We start from the raw sequence: 20,876 nt of genomic DNA, 5'->3' as shown, positions 1-20,876 counted from the left end.
CAGTTGGACGTTTATAGCCTTTTTATGTTATTTTTATAATTTTATGGATGGGCGATAGACTTTTTACCTGTCTTCATACGCTTCGTCACCCATTTAGGATTATTTCACATTCTTATTAAATTTCTGCCTGGAGATGCTCCCAATAACTTCTTTGTGTGCTTTCAGCTTTAGTGACAGATCGTTTGACCTTTAGTTATTTTGAATTTTTGGGTACGATTGATAGCACTAGGCTCGCCTCCTATTATGTGGGACATAAACATATCTAGGACTATGACACAGAGAGACAGCGAGAGGTTGGAAGTATTTGAGATGTGGTGTTGGCGAAGGATGGAGGGTATAAGCTGGACTGAAATGGTGTCAAATGAAAAAGTGCTGAAAAGAGTTGAAGAAAAGAGAACCATATTGAAAACTATAGAGAACCGGAGAGGCAATATGATTGGCCACCTGATACGACACGATTCATTTATAACAAACATTATAGAAGGAAAAATTGAAGGGAAGAGAGGAAGGGGTAGACCTAGGATAACATTTATGAAATAAAAGAGAAGGTGCAGGTCGTGTCGTATCGGGAGGTGAAGGTTTTGCCGAGGAATGGCAGTTACTCCACCGACAAGAGCGCAGCTCTTAAATAGAGAGAGAGAAACATATCTGTCAAGAAGTGGGTGTGAATACTTTCCATCTCTGTAAACCATATTTAGCTATCAAGGTTTCAGTCATGATGCTGAGTGTGTTTTTTTTTAAGATTTGTGGGTGGATACAACCACAAATTTTAATAGCATGTAAGGATTACCTGCGTCTGTATACAAAAATAAGTGATGAATTTATAGTTTAAGTAAAAACATAATTCCAAATCACCAAACCAAATTGGAGATACCCTTACAAAAGGTTCAGTATGATCTACTCTGAACCGGCGTGCGTGTATGAAACGATTGATGACTGTGGAGGAAGCAAGAGAAGTGTGTCAGGATCGAAGGAAATGGAATTCCATAGTGTCTGCTAAACCCGGTGTGAAATAGGCGTGAGTTTATGTATTACGACTCACCTCTATCAACACTCACACCTTTTACACGCACTATCTTCTTACACGCAATTCATCCACACTTTCATTGAGTGTGTATCTAGTGTATCCACACGCTGTAATTATTTAAGTACCAGTGAACCATTGTCAGTTGACTATATTTTTTATAAGTAACGTATTTACCTATAAGAAACACTTCACCCTTTTATCGGCAAAAATGCGCTCAAATTAACCTAATAAAAGCAATGTTCTATTATCATGGTTTTAGCTTTGAAATAAAATGTAAAATATTGCACTCAACAAAGTCCGCATCAGTATAAAAACTTCAATAACGCTTTTCTGAGAAAAATATCCTTTCAAAGGTCTTCTTTTAACGACAAAAACATTCCAAACATTTACTCCGTTTAATATTTTTTTCTGAAATTGAAAACAATAGGTAATTTCCTACAATTACGTATTCTTTGAAAGAAAACGATTCATTATTCAAAAGAAAAGACTTTGTAGTAAATACTTTGTCTTTCTTCAGAGTTTCCTGAGAAGTTTTCAACGTCAAATCCGTGACGTCAGACTCAAGCCGAGGTAAGTAGTTGGAGCTTAGAAAGGTTAAATTTATGCCATCATTTCCTTATCCCTTTCACGGATGAGCCCCTCACTTACACCACACGCTAGAGTGGAGGCTTTCATAAACACTGCCCGGTAGGGTTGCTATAAGATTAAATAGGGATTGCGCCACAAAAAAGTATTTTTTTACGTGAGGTAAAACTTCGAAAAATTTGATCTTTTTTATTTAGAGATGTCATGATATTTCGAGCGTGTTATGATGAGATCCGTAAGGGTAAGGAATATGGTTGAACTACGAAATAATGCCGGGTTAATGCAAAGAAATCAGTATTAATAGTATTATGTTTCTGTCTACCTTACCCAGTAGATAACTCAGAAGAATGAGACGAATTTTCCTACAAAACGAATACACAGCAATTTAGTTTATTCCCAATTTGTTCATTGCATTATAATTAGATTACACCAACCTTCTTCATTCCCAACAACAGTTTCGTACAAAACAAACCCATTATAATCAAATCCAATGTCGGAATAAACTGGTCAGGAAGGGATTTATGCGGAGGAATGGCGACCCTAGCCAAGCATTTTCTATCTCACTGCAGATGTTCTGGTAATGAGGGCTAAGAGAAGGACGGATATACGTTGATGCGTTTCGCTTTAAACCCCTTTGAATTGGGTCAGGATCGTTGTGAGAAATTCATGAGTGGAAATTCATATCGCCGTATTTCTGCTTCTCACGTAAATTAAAGAAACTTCCTCACTTAGTGGTCTATTTAAGGTTGGGATGAGTTGCTTGCGAGGAGATGTTTCAGATTTAGACGTGGACATTGTTAATTATAAGGGTTTATTGTTGAGTGAATCGCTTTAAGCGATAAGGTCGCATTTTGCCATGTACTTAGTTAAGAGTATTTTGTGATTATTTATTTTTATTTTGGTACAATAAAGTATATTTGTATTTTGTGTTTTTATGTATGATGGACAATGGTATTTAGAACCTGGTGATGGAAAAAGATATTGATGAAAGATTTTGTAATGTAGATTACTTAGAACATTACAGGCAAATGCTCCCAGGTGAAGAGGGATCCTTACAATTGGTATTACAAAATCACCTAAGCCAGTTTTCTTGCTTAATTTGGGATATAAATCAACATTTAAAATGTACAAGAATGGACATGTCTTTTTTTAAATCTCTCTTTATTTAAGAGCTGCGCTCTTGTCGGTGGAGTAGTCCCATTCCTCTCTTCTTCCCGCCAAAACCTTCACCTCCAGATACGACACGACCTGCACCTTCTCTTTTATTTGTTTCATAAATGGTATCATAGGTCTACCCCTTCCTCTCTTCCCTTCAATTTTTCCTTCTATAATGTTTGTTATAAATGAATCGTGTCGTATCAGGTGGCCACTCATATTATTCCTCTCCTGTTCTCTATAGTTTTAAATATACAACATAATTATAAGCTCACGGCTATATCCAAGGGTAGTCAGAGGTACATCCATGTCAAGATGAACTAGTAGCCGCACCCAACTGGGCGTTCTGTTCTTCTTATTACCATGTGGGTTGTGAAGTGGAATACCAACCTTATTAACCCTGGTGTCAGGGGTTATTACTGAGCCGCCACAGGCCCCTGACATGGCATGTATCGACTACATACTTACATCAGTAAGTAGTAGCGTTCTGTTAGTTTCTATTTTTTAATATGAAAATCGACTTAAGATTATTGATCCATACATTTAGGTTTATAGATTTTTTGTTACTTATTTAAGCCTGACAGTCACTTACATACATACATACATAAACTCACACCCGTAATCCCTACTGGGGTGGGCAGAGCCACAAGTAATCAAAGACAACTTGCAGCCACTGTTGATACGAAGTCCAAAGATGGATATGATGAACCTTATGGTGATAAGGGATCAGCCTATCGCCCATAACATTAGTCCACTCACATAAGACCAGTCACTTACATAAGAAATAAATGCTTACTTAATAATTATGCTTACGATGCTGTACAGAAACAAGATTATATAATGCTCTAAATAAAAATATTTTGTATTAAATTAGAAAAGTTGGTCTTAAACAATCGATCTGAGTCTATATGTTTTATATCGGACGGTAGGCAGGCAAATGCAATTTAAAATATTTTTTTGGGATTATGTATGATGTATAAGTTTCTACAATAATATACCTGATAATATTTTTTATTTATCAGAAAATAGATTTAAAGCTCATGTGAAACTTACTTTTTGTAAAAAAGCTTACGGCTGAGGAGAAGAAATGACAAGAGCAACAAATCTTTTAAATAAATATAGGTATACATTGCAAGTTATTTAATAACTACAGGAACACCTTTAAACCACACATTTTTATCATTTAGGTAATCAATGATCTAATAATAAGCTTTTTTATTAATGGTTTTAGGGCTTAAGTAACAAATGGAAAATAGCATAAACAAGTTTAATGTAAGTACTATAAAATAGGTCAATAACTGGATGTCGAGCAATTACGGCATTGAGCAATGATAGAACTTGATAAAACCATACTTAGAGGCAACAGAACCAAAAGTCAGTGTAAGGTTTATGCAGCACAGTTTATTACCTCAACAAAGACAATAGGCGTCATTTCCATTATGTAAATGGGTAAAAAGTAACTTTTCAAATAAAAAGTATAACTACTCCATTCATACAAAAGTACCAAATACAATCTAGCCAGGCAATTAGCCAACCAAATTCCGTTCCCATTAAAATACTGCAACTAAACTAAAACGAAAATGGAATTTAAAATATAAACCACAAAACGGCGGTAACAAAGCGGTACCAAGTTACCTTACCGCAACGCTCACGACAGTGCCCAAACGGGACCGTACCCAGGTACCTACCTGGGTACGTACGTACGTACCGTTTGGGTACGTACGTACCCACGAATGGATTCAAATTATATTTTGCTGTTTCCTAAATCAGTTGATGCCAAAACACATAACATCACCATCGTAACGACCTCCTTGGTACAATGGTTGAGTGTTGGCCTCACGATCCGGAGGTCCCGGGTTCGAATCCCTAGTTTGAAAAGGACATTACAGGCTGATCACCTGATTGTCCGAAACTAAGATGATCCGTGCTTCGGAAGGCACGTTAAGCCGTTGGTCCTGGTTATTACTTAGTGACGTAAGTAAGTAGTCGTTACATGAGCCATGTCAGGGGTCTTTAGCGGCTCAATGATAACGTTGTAAGGTTGTTAATCCACCTCATAAGTTCATAATCCACACGATAGAAGAAGAAGATCATCATCATAGGCCTCATAATTCTGTTACAGACGATTCATGACTTTCATTGTCATAGGGTCATGTACTTTTAACCGCGGCTGTTGAAGCCAATTCTGAAGCGGCAAATTCTACCACACCGTCTGCAGGAGAAGCCTTCGACAGCTGGAGTGTCGTTTCATTCTCCTACTTAGAGACTAACATCATAAGGTACTTTATCTAGCCCATTCGATGCCACTGCTGGGCAAAGGCGTCTCCTTGATATTTTCCACACCTCTCGACTTTAATTAATACATTGCTTTTAATATGCTTGTTTTTTCCTAACCTATTATTTCTTGATGTATTTCTTGTTTTGAATTGTATTTACGATAAATATTAGTTTATAAACAAAAGTAAAAAATGCGGCGTGTGCGTCTTCTAGATGTCAAAATGTCAAAGTGTGACCATAGAGTTTTTTTTTTGTTAAATTTGCCCCAAGAAGGAGCAGGCAAAGGGACATAGCCATACAGAAACGCCGCTTGCAGTATGGTGTCAATTTCGTTCAGGAATATACATAAACACAAATAAATAATTTTCGTTCTTCCTGTAGGTATATGCAAATCAGGCTCATGCCCAGTTATATAGTACTCCCGTATAAAAGTGAGATAGTTATTTGTCATTATCTATGGCCCAAACGTGAATAGAAACATGATTTAATACTACATTTCGAAATTTGGGTCGAAAAGTTTAATTTACTTACATAAATACATTCATAGCACGCCTATTTCCCATCTGGGAAAACCGGGAGTGTTTACCTACATATTTTTTCTTCAACCTTGTGTTTCATCATGACAGATATTTGCGCCAGGTACGATTGGAGGCGGGCTTCAAGTTAGGTTTAATTTAATTATTAATTGTTTACAATTTGTATTAATTTTGGTTTTGTTTTTCTTTTTTTTCTGTTTTATTAGTCTTTTTCCTTAATGTAAGTAACTGTTTTGTTTATTGTGCAAATAAATATATTCATTATTATTTTTTTAATTTGATCTTAAACTGGGATCTGATAAGACGCAGATAGTGTTACTTTTAGATATCATCATTAATCATCAATTTAAGAGCCACGCTCTCATCGGTACTTTTAGATAATAATTAGGATAATTTCAAAAGTTTTTCTGAAAGTCTATTGTCTATTTTATTAGATTTTTTATTAAAATAGAACTAATTCTATTTTAAACGAGTACTAGGTGCATCACTGGCTGTAACTGAAATTTACTTTCAGCTCCTGCAATTTCACCTGCACGGAACAAATATAATGCTAATAAAACACAAACATTATTTGTATCTAGTAATTTGATTTAATTGAAAATTGGTATTGATTTCTATTCGTTTGCGTAAATATTTAGGCTATGCTACGCTTTGTTGTTTCGGTAAGTATACCTACGTATATGATATGGTTTGTAAACTGCATTAGTAAAGCACTGACATAAATAATTTATGAAATATTGACAAGTCATAATAGCTATATGCAGAATCTGCAATACTAGAGTCGCAGGTGCGGAGAGTTCTTTCGTTGCGCAGATATATAATTTATTTTTTAGTTTTTTTTGTCCGCAGTGAGTGGAGCAGCGTGATGGAGAATCTAAGATAGATAGATAGATAAAATACTTTATTGAGCACAATGGACACAAAACACAACACACTAAGGTTTGTCCCCTTCGGATGATTGAAGCCTTTGCCTAGCAATGGGACCTAATGGGCTGTCAATATAACAAACTAGTTTTGTAATAAGGGTCCGCTTACCTAACCTGATTTGACAGGTCCGGTTTTTTACAGAAGCGACTGCCCGTCTGACCTTCCAACCCGCGAAGGAAAAACTAGCCCAATACAGGTTATGCCACATACCTCCGAAAAATGTATTTCTAGGGAATGTGGATTTCCTCACGATGTTTTCCTTCACTGATACCTGAGCACGTGATAATCATTTATGATCCAAACATGAATTCGAAAACAAATTCGACAATCATTGGTTTAGGCCTGTACTGGATTCGAACTTGCGATCTCAAAGTGAGAGGCAATCGTTTTACCAACTGGGCTATGACGGCTCAACATCAACTTGTTCTATTATACGATTTCAAAGTTAGCAAGGTCGGTAAACGAAACTCTCGGTGCTTTAAACAAGGCACTACAAAGAAACTGCTTCACAATTAAAGTCTTTCAACTGCAAATATCATTCCGTACAGTCTTAGCCTTAATTAGAACATACTACAGGCACCTATTTTACGTATGGTAATTAGGATTCTTGCGTTGCAAAGTGCATTCTGAATACGGGTTTCTTTGAAGCGAAATGTATATTCCGTTGCAAGTTGGTGCTGTAAACATGCCAACAACTCACTGCTGGGCACAGCTCTTCCCTCAACAAAACGGAGTAATTTTACAGTGTGAGGTTGCCTGGAAGAGATTGCTTATTAGCAATAAGGCCGTTTATTTCACTTTCGTTTTTTCTTTTGTTTTTTATTTATTATTTACTGTTTGTGCAATAAAGTATTTCTTATGTTGTTATATATTTTTGTAGGGTTTTTAGTGTTTTTGGTTTCGAAACAATTACGCAATTCATTGGTTTAAGCTCGTACTGGATTTGAACTAATCCGAAGATTTGACAGGTCCGGTTGCTTACAGAAGCAACTGCCTGTCTGACCTTCCGATCCGTGAAGTAAAAACCAGCCCAATACAGGTTAGGTCACATACCTCCGAAAATGCATTTCTCCGGGAGTATGGATTTCTACACGATTTAGTCCTTCACCGCTGATCACGTGATAATCATTTATGATGCAAACATGAATTCGAAAACAAATTCGGCAATCATTGGTTCACAATCACTCAAAGCAAAAAAAAATATATACCGAATATTGTTACGTTCCTTTATCATCCGCTTAGGACATAGGACTTACTTCAACCAAAAAAAATCTTGCTAGGTTTTTACTTAAGGCGATTTATAAACTATAAAGCCAATCACGCCACCCCCTCTAAAGGATATTTACTGGCTATTTTCCCGAGCCCTAAATCTGACACTATCAGGCCAGTGATTGATCGGCGACAGAGCATGAATCAGGGAAGGATCTATAAATCTACAGCTTTGCTATCGCCTGTCGACCGTCGTTGTGTTCGGATTATCTTATTGGAAAGTGTACTGTATAAGGAACAACATAGTAGGTTTATACAACACAGAAACCTATAGTTATTAAATAACGTGTAATGTATACCTACATTGATTTAAAGGATGTGTTGCTGTTGCAGTTTCTTGTCATATTTTCTCCTCAGCCACAACACCTTGCGTAACGACGTAGATTTAAAAATGTTAAATTGACCTTAAGCAAGTTTATATATGATAATTACTTTGAATGAATAATTCTGATTTTGCTATTATGTGTTAGAGTACGAATATTATACTCTGATCCCAAGGTAACAGTGACCTTTGTGGAGGACGCATAGCGCCAATTAAACAATGGCTCACTGTCACGGATTACTTTTATTGGATGTTCTCTGTACGGAGTTCGACACAAGAATGGTACAACTCGTGCGGCTCGCCGTCTTATAAGGGTTGTCCCCACTACCGTACCTTGCACGTGTGTCGTAAACAAGTGCAGGTGTTGTTTGTTTGCTAGCCGCACGTGTTGTTTGCAGTTAACATAATATTTAGATTTTCAATATTTCGCTGTCACGCTATCATATGTTGTGTGTATGCACTTCTATTCCCACCTAACTCCTAAACCACCTATCAGATTAACAAATGAGGTGTCACCAAAAGCGTCTTGATTGTCCAGTAGTTATAGGCTATGTGACGTCACGTTAATTTCAATGTGGCGCCCTCTAGAGGACATAACCGAGGACGACATTTTTTTTTCCAATGATATCGTGTGGGGTATCAAACGAAAGAACTTCCTTTTTTGCACATTTCAAATATCTATCAAATATATATATATCTAGCCTTTATCACCAGATTTGCTTGTATTTAATCGATAATTACGTTGAATTGATAATATGACTTCTCAGACATATTCCTGATAGGTTTCATATCTAAATTGCATAAAACACTTATCGAAAGTACCATGTGGTCCAGTAAAAAATATAAATTAAATAAAAAAATAAAAGTATAAAAACTGAAACTTATTTTTTTATATTTATATTATTTTGGAGTCTTATTTGAGGAGCTCGATGGCGCAGCGGTTAACGCGCTCAGTCTGCGATTGTTGAAGTAAAGCAACTTTCGCAAAGGCCGGTCATTGGATGGGTGACCACAAAAATAAAAAGTTTTCATCTCAAGCTCCTCCGTGCTTCGGAAGGCACGTTAAGCCGTTGGTCCCGGCTGCATTAGCAGTCGTTAATAACCATCAATCCGCACTGGGCCCGCGTGATGGTTTAAGGCCCGATCTCCCTACCCATCCATAGGGAAGGCCTGTGCCCCAGCAGCGGGGACGTTAATGGGCTGATGATGATGGAGTCTTATTTATGTTTGTAATGTTGTAAAAACTGCCAAATATTCGTCTATGTTGGTGTATGTGGGCTTCTTAACACCTTATTAAATTTAATTGCAACATTGTATACTTTTTATTATTATATTTGTATAGCAATAACTACAATTATGTATTAAATACAAAATTATTACGTCACAATAATAACATAATTTCAAGTTGAAAAGCATAGAATAAAGTGTAATTTAATCCAATAAATTATGTGTTTAATTAAAACAGTAATTATGAAATATAATGCATCGATGTTATTAACCTAATTTGTAGCACGGATCACTAGACCACATAATACATTATGGAAATAATCCCTAAGGATTAAAATAGTATGTGATGATAATATTCTTTCTGTCTATAAAGCTGAAAAAGTAATTTGTTCTGAATACGAAATATTACGCTCCATAGAAAATGCGTGTTTGCACCTATCACGTTGGTCTAGGTCTATGTGGATACTTAGTTCATCTTGTGATGGATGTACCTCTGACAACCTCATTGAGATACAGCTTATGTTATGTATTTGCCGACCTCCTTTAACGATCACCGTGGTCCAGTGATTGAGCGTTGGGCTCACGACCTGGAGGTCCCGGGTTCGAGCCCCGGTGGGGATTCGACATATCATAAATATTACTTTGTGATCCCTAGTTTGGTTATGGCTGATCACTAGATTGTCCGAAAGTAAGACGTTGGTCCCGGTTACTACTTACTGATGTAAGTAATTTCAGGGGCCTTCAACGGCTCAATAGTAACCCTGACACCAAGGTTGTTGAGGTTGGTACTCCACCTCACAGCCCACACGATAGAAGAAGAAGAAGAATGTATTTGCCAAACTACTAAATAACTCATAAATAATACAGAACTTTTAGGGGCTTAAAACATTAGAAAGTTGATGCGTTAAATGACGCGTTACGTGTCGCACATGTAAATTTACCCATTTAATATTTTTCTATTTATTTGTACACAATATAACAGAGAAAGAAACGTATAAAGGAAAGAGACAGTACAGGTAAGCAGTGGTAAAGATCGTAGACAAATAATAAGTACTGGTAATGAATCAGAAATACAAAAATGGAGGATTCAATTGAATCATTGTGAGGATGTGTGGTGACACGGTTCTATAAATAAATAAATCAAACAAAAAAGTAAACGTTGTTAATTGGCACACCACAATGATACCTGCAAAAAACACCGAATCGAAACCCAATTTAAAAACAAAAGCCGAAACAAAAGAAAGGATGGATAGCGTGAAAATACGCGCGAGAGATTGTCAATAAAATTTGATGAGGTCAGCCAATTCGAAAGCTGGGCAGCCTGCTTTATTTTTGTAAAATTCATGTGTTTTTGCTTGAAAATATCACGACCACCGCCATCATGTTTAATGCATCTGGTAATAATGGAATGAAACGAATAATAAGTTTGGGTAAAGAACAGTTACTACCACGTTTGTTTCGTTTCGTCGTCTTTTATTTACGAGATACTAAAAATATGTCCACGATTCGAGAAACCAGGGTTGGGTTTTATTTTTTCACGGATTGTTGATCAAAATGGATGTAATTTGCAACATCATGACTACTGACCGTTAAAACAACATACATACATAGACTCACGCCTATTTCCCACCGGGGTAAGCAGAGATTATAGAATTCCATTTGCTTCGATCCTGACACACTTCTTTTGCTTCCTCCACATTCATCAATCGCTTCATTAAACCTTTTAAACCTTTTTTAAGGACATCTCCAATTTGGTCAATGTAAGTCCTTATCGGTCTTCCTCTGCCAGCCCTACCATCAACTTTCGCTTTATATACCGCTTTTGCAATTCTATTATCCTTTATCCGCTCTACGTGTCCAAACCAACCTAACATTCCCTTCTCAATCTTAGTCACTATATCGTCTTTTACACCACAGTTCTGTCTTATCACACTGTTTCTCACTCTATCACTCAACTTCACATCGCAGATGCTACGCAGAGACCTCATATCTACCGACCGTTAAAGGAAAGGAGTCAAAAATCAACCCACGTATTGTAGATTTGCGGCAATACTTTTCCAGTCAAGTAGGGAGCGCTGGCGGTTCTCACCCGGTAAAAAATTTACAATACCATGCCTGAGGGTGCCCAGTTAAGCGCCATCCTCAGGGCGTTGTTTGAGAAGATTATATTTGAAAAAATCGATCGCCTCGAGCGGGCTGATAGCGATAAGCGCTGAAAGAGGGAAAGCGTCGACGATGCCGTCGGGGTAGGTATCGGTGTCCTGAAGTGATTGGTTTTGATTTCAAAAGTCTTTATAATCATTAAAGAAATTACAGTGGTACAAACACTGTCTAACAATATATACAAGAAGCCATACATTTGAATATGTTAGAATGCTACTATTATATTTGTACAATTTTTTCTTGTACCCAAAGGTCGCCTGGAAGAAATTGCTGCATGCGCAACAAGGTCGCCTTTTGTGCCTTTTTTATCTGTTGTCTTTATTTCCTGTGTCCAGTGTGCTTAATAAAGCATTTTATATATCTATCATACGGAAATACATTGAAAACTAATTTAAAATTAACTACTTATGTTGGTATTTAACATTTTCAATCTGGAATGGAATATGAATAATACCCACATAGCCAACTTATATTTGACAGCGACAGTTTATATAAATGTAGATATAATTAATATGATAGAGCAGTACGTTCTTATTTATAGCTGCTAAATAAATAATACCAGCGATACGGGTGAAGACCTTAACAGTTGGAAAGGTGGAGATGGGGGCCATCGGTACCTATGGCAATGCAGGACGAAAGAGGCGAGTCACAGGGATTATAACCTGGAACCTGATAGAGGGCAGCAGTAACTGTCAGAGGCGGAGGACAGGAGTCCTAGTACGGCTTTGAAATAGACTACTCTGGGCGCCATCACACTCGCGTCAGAGTACAGCGGGGCGGAAGACAAGAGGGAAACCACTGTCCTATTTTCCCCTAAAAAGTAGCATGGAGAATGCTACACCGACAAGAGCGTGGCTCTTAACCCTTGACCACCTACCACCTATTTCTGTAACTTAACCACCTGCGTGCGGTCCTGGAGACCGCTCATGAATAACCTCCCTGAATTCGGAGTATATAGCATTAACAAAGGATTTAAATGAGTGAAATACTTGTATATACTTTAAACTTTTATATTAGACTTTCAAATCATATAAACTATAATAAAATCTTGAGATTAATTACAATCTTTCAAGACTAGATAGTTATAACACAAAAATATAATCTTCTTAAGTAATGAGACCTGGTAGATAAGGAACTTAAAGAATTAACTTCTTCGATTTTATTTCTTTAAGGTTAGGATATTAACTACAAAATAAAATAAAAAAACTAAACATTAATTATAAAATTTAACAAAATTGCAACCCCCAAAGATTCCCAATTTTTCGCGGCATTTGCGGCATATTTTTTTCGCACACTCCAAATTAATTGGCACCTTGCACATAATACATAAGTCCCCCTAGAGCCCCTAGAGGAAGATCTTGGTCTTGAAGTAATTGTATCTGTTGGTTGAGGCTGAGATAAACTGTCTTGCACTGAAATTTCATCATCATCACCCTCGATCTCAGATTCGGATTCACAGTCTTCAACCTGAACAGCATACTCAACCGAATCGGGTTCCACGTCGCTATGATCTTCGTCTGGCATAACCTCGTCATCTGACATCTCCTGCTGCAACCATCTTTGTATAATTTCGTCATTTTCATCCATTTTTCACTAAAACAAACAAAAGCATACGTGTGAAAAAAAGTCACGGAACCACCTACAAGCGGTCACACAGACCGCTGACGAAATATTTTTACTTACCTTGTTCGAACGCACGCACCTCTTACACTCGCCGAGCCCAAGCGGGGTACTAATGGATGCGTAGAAAAGGTATATAAACGCGCGCTGTCGTACGTCACACACAGATCGAAATATTTTAAATTAAAAAAACGTTGCGGTCACAGAGACCGCTGGTAGGTGGTTAAGGGTTAAATTAGCGATGATATAAATAATATTAAGTAATAAGCAATAGAATCTTCACAATCATCGTAATAAATGTAACATTGACATTGGTGGGTAGACCTCGATGAACGCCCTATGTCCTGATGTGTTTGTTGTTCTATGACTAAACATCAAAAACATCAGCTCCAAACATTAGTTCCAAAAAGTAAATTTTCAATGATTTATTCCGTTCGCCGTAGTCCAGCGTATCACACGTTCCAAATCAGTCGGGAACACAATTTATGCAGTACCAAATTGCATGCATTCCCCTCTCTTTAGTACATCACTCGCATATACATGCAGTGACGTAGTTCCGCTCAAATGGCAACATTATGCAGAAACTGACTTACCTCCTACGCTGAGAATTTTTATACTAACGACAAACTAATTTCAGTACTTACTAAGTGAATTTATTCATACACGTGTAACCTCATAATATCTGTATCTTTATACAACTATAGAGTATTTTGCGGGTTATTTATTTCACATAACATAAGTTTGTTTTTCAAAGAACGTTTATGGCCCTGTGCCGAGGATCATGCAGCTTCTTTACCCCGGCTATACAGGTTGTGAGAAGCTGCAGTAGTTTTAGGTGGATGAGACGTTCTTTATGTCAAAAATGACGATTCAAAGTGTAACTATGTTACCTACTGAATAAAGATAGATATTGTTGAATTTTGAATAAGCTTCCGACTTTATCAAAATTGAGGTAGTCAGTCAGAGGTACATCAGCAAGATAAACTAAGTGAAACCTACAACTGACTCAGTTTTCTGTTAGATCAATGTGATAGGTGGTGAGCCGTCTATAATGGTCAAACCAACTACTTTTAAGGTAAATTAAAAACTTACTGGTGCAAGTCCGCTACCGGGCTCTGAACCGCCGCTGCCTGTTTGAGAAGCAATCCGTTGATCCACAGGACCACAGTGACTTTCTATCTGATTAACTATAGTCGATACATTTCACGCATCATTTTAACATAATTTTTGTTCGACAAAGTTGACAATAATTACATTGAGAAGTGGCTTTTCTTTTTGCTGCAGATGAATGAAAAAAAACAGTCGAAATCGTACGGTTTCCAAACGCCATCTTCTAGGAACATAACCATAATCTAATACTATAAAAACATCGTAACCGCTCTGTGAAATTGTCAAGCTATTACACTCGTGCACATGTGTATTTCGCCTCTTCAGTTGATGTAGTGAGCGGACCGAGCCCAAACGGCAATATCAACATTTCACTGCTGAATACCTTTGCCGGTAATTCTGGAACGTGTACCGGTACGAAAGATATGTAAATGCCTAATTGATCGTTAGGATCCGGAATAAATTATGGTGATCTTCTGTACGGATCCAATGTTTTGCAAATCGTGTCTCGTATTTCCAGAAAAAACCGATTTTATATACCGAGTTCCGTACCGAATCTGCGTTTATTGAAGAGAACAGATTCGATTTAGGCAATTTGATTTTCATTTTGGCGTAATATAAACGGATTATCTCGTGCAAAATTGTGTTGGTTTGTGTTCGGTTTACGCCGCGGACATATTTTTCCGCAAAAGATGACTTATGATTTCATTGTCTCGTAAACGAATATACGTAATTTCCGTCCACTTTGTGACGGATTTTGTAAAAAATATAAGTTCTTCTACTTCCTCTGTGAGAATCTTTAAAAGCACCAACATCCCTGTCCGTTCATCAACGAACTATACCTCAAAAGAAAACTGACAAACTTTTTCGCCTTTTTGAGTATTTTCAGCTTACGCCGCCACCTCGCATGCTCGAGTCGATTTTATACTGCTGCATAATATAATTATGCTACCAGGGGCCTTAGCGAAATCGCAAGTGATTATAATAATTGACAGTGACAGTGATAAAAATGTATGTAGTATATCTTCACCGCACGATGCTAACTGTTTGTAACCCTAATATCGCAGATTCATGGGATACCAAACAGTCAATACATATCGCACGATAGCATGATTGCCGTTAGACCGTCTTTCCGCCCATCCATACTTTTTCTTCAATCGCATATACATGCGATATCGCTAAGCGACGCAATTTGTGCCACGTCGTCGTTAGGATGCATATGTGATTAATATAAAGTGACTATTGATTATCATAATCGTTTGCAACTTGGCTTAGGCCACTGATTACAGTACCTTTGAGAATTCTATTGGTATTAGTACCTCTGCTACTCTCCCCTAAAAAGAGATATCTATATAATGTTATACTTTGAATATTTCTTTCATCACATAGGTCAGCTGGAAGTAATCTCTTTGTTCAGAGATAAGTTTACCTGTACTTCTGTTTATTTTCTTTGTATGTCCCTTATGTAGTATTCGAATAAATAAATATATAGATATCTTTACAAAAATACTGCAACCAAATCATAAGGATTTTTCATTTCTAGATCAAATAATGTTTGTCTGTTAATTAGAATATGCTACGAAAAAATCTGTGTAGTACCACGCTCTTGGCAAAAGACACTTATGTAAACGAAAAATTTGCGAGTGGCGGCTGTCGCGTCATTTGCGGTTATTAAAAGCCTGAGGGCTATTTCGGAGAGACCCCTTAACCTTACGACGGATTTGGTGCAAGTAATATATTGACAGCGGATAAAAAAATAAAAAAAATAATAATTAGTCTTAGATTTTGAAAGAAGAATATGAAAACAATGACCAAAAATCTAAGGAAAAAAGACTGGAATCATTAAGGTCAGAAATTAAAATAAAGGAAGAAATCAGACTCTAATATGAAGTAATAAATTTAAAACGATTAATAACGCAGCATCTACTCGTACTTATGCATAGAAATTACCTCGTTAGTTTAAATTGTTGCAGATAATGAACGGTTTGATAAATGAGTTTACTGTAAGAAAAATATTTGAAAAAATAACACTGAATAAAAAACAAATTGCAATAAATGATCATTTTCTCGCAAGCTGCGTGGAAATATTAATAAATTTCAACTACGTACGTAGCTCAAACATATACTGGAATCGTGTACTAGATATATATATATTATTGTATCTATAGCTTCATAGTAACATGACTTGTTTTCTAACTTGCACCAATCCCGCAAAAACAACGTAGGTGAAAGAGTATTATGTACGTCGGGTACATACGTTTGCGACAAAGCCGCCAACGAAGGCAGACGAGCAAAAACGTCCAGGATTTCGCGATATGAGCCCTCAGGCTACTACTACTTTCCTCGGATTTTCGAGCTCTTGCTTTTAATATGACGTTTTTTGGCTCAACGTTGGAGTGAAAGAATGTGTACCTGCACCGGTTTAATATGCTGATGTGGATTCAGGATGTAAGGACGCCCTTTATAGGGAAACATCAAGCCCGATATGAGTGTATTTGGTGCTGAGATTTTTAAATATTTGAGACTGGTTGAAAATTGTATAAACGCTGTTTTGTTACAGTACGTACTTAGATGACAAAAAGTTTTGTACAACAATTTTGCTCTTGAACGATAACCGTCAATGATTCCAGTTGTCATCGCTGGTAGTCAAAATCAATCGATTTGATAAGAAAATTTAATTTTGGAAAAGATGAGAAGCACAATCATCTTCCCCAAAATTACATTTCCAAATATAAACAAGTCAACTCCAAGAATAATCCTTTCACCTAACACCATTAACCGCCTACCTCGAAATCAACACTTTTTAATAAAACACAATCATTTATTTTTAATTTCGTCCTTTCCTATTCAAATTCGCCCATCCGACTCTGCGAAATGAATGTGATATTTCTCGCCAAGGACAAAAAACTCTTTTTAAAATTAGCCCACTCCTTGTCCCTTGGCTAAAATTATAAATCAACTTTTTTCGAGATCCCTTCTGTTGAAACCTTTGGGCTTTATGCTCTGTTGTGTAAAAAAGTGTTTCTGTCTTGTTGTATTATGAGCAAAATAAAACGGGTTGAGCAAGACTGCTGGATTTAATGACGATGTTTCCCCATGTTGTTTACTTTAATTTCAACATTTGTTTGTACAAAATTATTCAAACCTAAACTAACAGCACGGAAATTAAATGTTATTTCAAAATTGATGGCTGAAATGGGTCTGGATTTAAGTTCATAAAGCGAACATTCTCGAAAAGAGACGATGAGTAGCTTTAAGCTTATTTTTAAAAGATTTAAAATGTTTCAAAATTGTACCTATCTAAGATGTGAGTCAAATTAGAAAACCTTTATTATACTACTAGCCCTAAATATCAAAGGGATATTATAACAAACAAGCACATATTAAGGACTACTATTTGTCTTAAAACAATCTTCTCTCATTCTAAATCTGCTTCTTTTGCTCGACTTCTAATTTAACATTTGTGATTTACATTTCGAACACAATTCGCTACAATGAAAAGTTCATCTTACCTTGAGCTGGCGCATAGATGTTTAGATACAAGCAATCCTCTGACTGATTCGTCAGGAAGGGTAATATCCTCTTCAAGTATTCCAACCTTCCTTTGGATATCCTCCTTAGCACCGCTGTTTCATTCCTTATGTCTGGAAGCACTTGAGGGCACACAGGACTGAACTCCTCAGCAATTTTCACTCCTGACCACTGAGCACCGGAGACTGGTGGCATGAACCTTAGAGAACCTATAGGTGGTGATGCATATGGTACACCTCTGAATACTTCAACTGGCTCTAGGAATCTTGATTCAGGTGTCACTATAAAGCCTCTGATATCTCCATATTTAGTTCTAACTACTCTACTGCTTATTAACGGTTGTGGTGTTTTCTCGTCCATGGTTGTGTCTCCTCTGACCATCCTGGAAGTCAGTGCGGGAAGCGAAATGAAGTACACTATGGTCAATATGAACATTTTTCCGCTTCCAACGCCACCGTTCGAGATGTAAGCCCGTTGCTATAAGTCGACCATTTTGTGGAGGTAGGTTTCGCCGTCCGACCATTTACTGGGACATCTGCAACAAAAAATGGTAGAGTTATATTATCTGCAACGCTGGAAATGTCCCAAGAGAGCCACTCCTTTAATAAAACATGATGTAGGTGAAATAAGTTTGCACAAACTTACTATGTACCAGAAATAAACTTTAGGTATGAGCCAACCAGTTTAGTATGAGCTGTACAGTGTCTGTGTTTACGAATGTCACTTGTAATAATATTATTTTATTTATGTTTCATCTTAATCAATTTCACATTTTTTCGTTAGGCACACCAAAGCTCAAAATCAAACACCTATTCTAGATTCTTGGATTTTGTATAACTCATTTTCCAATAAAAAAACAACAAATTACCCTAGAAACAGAGCAGGGGCACCTCAAAATGTTACATTTTAGCAATCCATCTAAAAATCAATATTGCAATTTGACATTTGCGCATTATAAAATTAAGTGCGAAATGTCAACACATGCCCTATAGCAATATTGCTTTTTTAGACGAACTGCTTCGTCGTGGCCTTTTACAAGTAGGTAACTCATCTACCGGATAACATTGACGTTATCACTTTTCTTTTTTTGGTATTAGCAGACTAACTTATCATAAATAACATGAAGAATATACTACTGCCAATAACGGCAAGGTCAAATAGGGTCCAATTTAGACACGAATACCCTAAGTAAAGGCTTATTAGTTTACATAACATCGATTATATAATCACGAAACACATTCAATATTCATATAACAACTCTGAGCCACTACGTGGAGTTAATACAAACTTTACAGCTGTATTAGCATTCCATCCCGTTCGTGAAATAAAAAAGGGGCAAGTACGAGTCGGAATCGTGAACCGAGGGTTCCGTAACTATTATTCAATATCTATCAATATATAACTATCTTTGTGACGTGTATCTACAGTTATAAAACATAGTTATATAAGATATATAAATGGTTATCAAGAAGATATAAATTTAAGCGATAAAACCACCTTCAAAAACGTTATAAAGTTTCTTTTTTACATCTAAACGTCATGTAAATGCGAAAGTTGAGTCATGGACGTATTGACTGGAATTTCGTCTTCTTAGCTTGTCCAATAATCTAATGGGAAATGAACACAATTGTATATATATATATATATATGTGTGTGTGTGTGTGTGTGTGTGTGTGTGTGTGTGTGTGTGTGTTGTGTGCTGAAAACTATTCAATAATTTATTAATTCACCCAATATATTAGCCGCTTCGTAGAACACTGTAAGAACGCTATGATATTGTTTGATGTTCACCCAGAAATTAATCGCAACAGTCGGTGCACTTGTTTTTTTTAGACGTAACTTTTTGTAAACTGTGCACCAGGTACGTAGGTAAAAATAAAACAGTTTTGAAGTCCTACATATTATTTTGAAACTTTGAGACATTGCAGTATATTTACGGTTCCTTTTTACGGCTCTCATTCGGAACCCTAAAAAGTTTTTTTTTCCACGAAATCACACATGGCAGGAGTCCAAATTTTAAGGAAAACTCTCGACAATTTCCTTATCGAGACGTCGAGTTATTGGCGCTATAAATTCGAAGCAGATAAACACACAAACATACTAGTCGTAAAATAGCCGAGTAGGGTTACCAGGGATGAATCGGGAATACGAAATGGAATAGCAAGTTTAGTTTTATGACAGACCTTTGACGCAATTTATGTTTGGATCATAGATAATTGATATGATGTGGTTTCCAGGATTTGTGGCCGGTTAATGACAATAGGCCCCCTATTACCTAGGAAAATCATAGCTGGAGAAGAGTTGGTGTATAATACTATTGTGTTAGAGAGTGTTAGTTTGATTTTACATAATTGTAATCGCGTCCAAAGGTTTATAGTGACAGGAAGACAAAGACTATCGAATTTCACTTGTTATAATCCTGACAAACAATTTCCAGTTCATTCGATCTTAAAAAAAAAAACAAGCAAGCTTCCTTATGACACGATGCAAGTTGTGCAATATCGCAAACTTAGATGTACATTTTACAAATTGACAAAAGTTGGCAATGAAATAACTAGTTATGACATCGTCAATAAAGCGATCAAGCCTTTAATATATTCCTAACCTTAAAACTGCATAATATCCATGCGATATCCGATTGCGACGTGAGGAAGCAACTGCCTACATACTCGCCGGTTTAAAATACCTTTAAATAAAGAAAGAAATCCTAATTTGAATATGGTTTTATTCGCTAGACCTTGTTTTGTCGACTTTACCATTTTAAGCATGATCTTTTGTTTGCATATATTATGTGAAATGGAAATTCTCGGTAAAGTGAGACTAAATGCTACTACACTTTAAGCGAAAAGCAAATATAATTATTTTATCCTAGTTTTTATTTTTATTTTCGTTGTGGATTCTGTCCTGTGTTAAATGTAATATACCTGTCTGTCTGTGGTGTCCAAAAACAATAAATGTTCCTTTCCTTCTATAATATGTGTACATATATACCCAATTTCATGGCGACCCTACCAGATAAAATGACTTCCTGTTTCTTGGGCATAAAACTTCGAGATGGGCCCAGCTGATATATAGTGGACAAACAAGGACATTTTCGACAGCATTTTTTATATATACACATAAAATCACG

The 20,876-nt window shown here is 36.6% G+C and overlaps 1 protein-coding gene across 7 annotated transcripts in view; it reads right to left on the bottom strand.

The window, feature by feature from the left end:
• Nucleotides 1–20,876, bottom strand: part of LOC126382075 (neuroligin-4, Y-linked) — a 240,916-nt gene that overhangs the window by 69,674 nt on the left and 150,366 nt on the right. For all 7 annotated transcript variants that reach the window (XM_050031797.1, XM_050031791.1, XM_050031798.1 and 4 more), the window contains one exon: nucleotides 17,728–18,281. In XM_050031797.1, coding sequence (XP_049887754.1) covers nucleotides 17,728–18,181 — 454 coding nt within the window. In that variant the 5' untranslated portion in view covers nucleotides 18,182–18,281. The remainder of the gene's footprint in view (nucleotides 1–17,727; nucleotides 18,282–20,876) is intronic.

This window comes from Pectinophora gossypiella, chromosome 3 (assembly GCF_024362695.1).
Source record: "Pectinophora gossypiella chromosome 3, ilPecGoss1.1, whole genome shotgun sequence".
Taxonomy (NCBI): Eukaryota; Metazoa; Arthropoda; class Insecta; order Lepidoptera; family Gelechiidae; genus Pectinophora; species Pectinophora gossypiella.
This window is presented reverse-complemented; position numbering and strand designations above follow the sequence as displayed.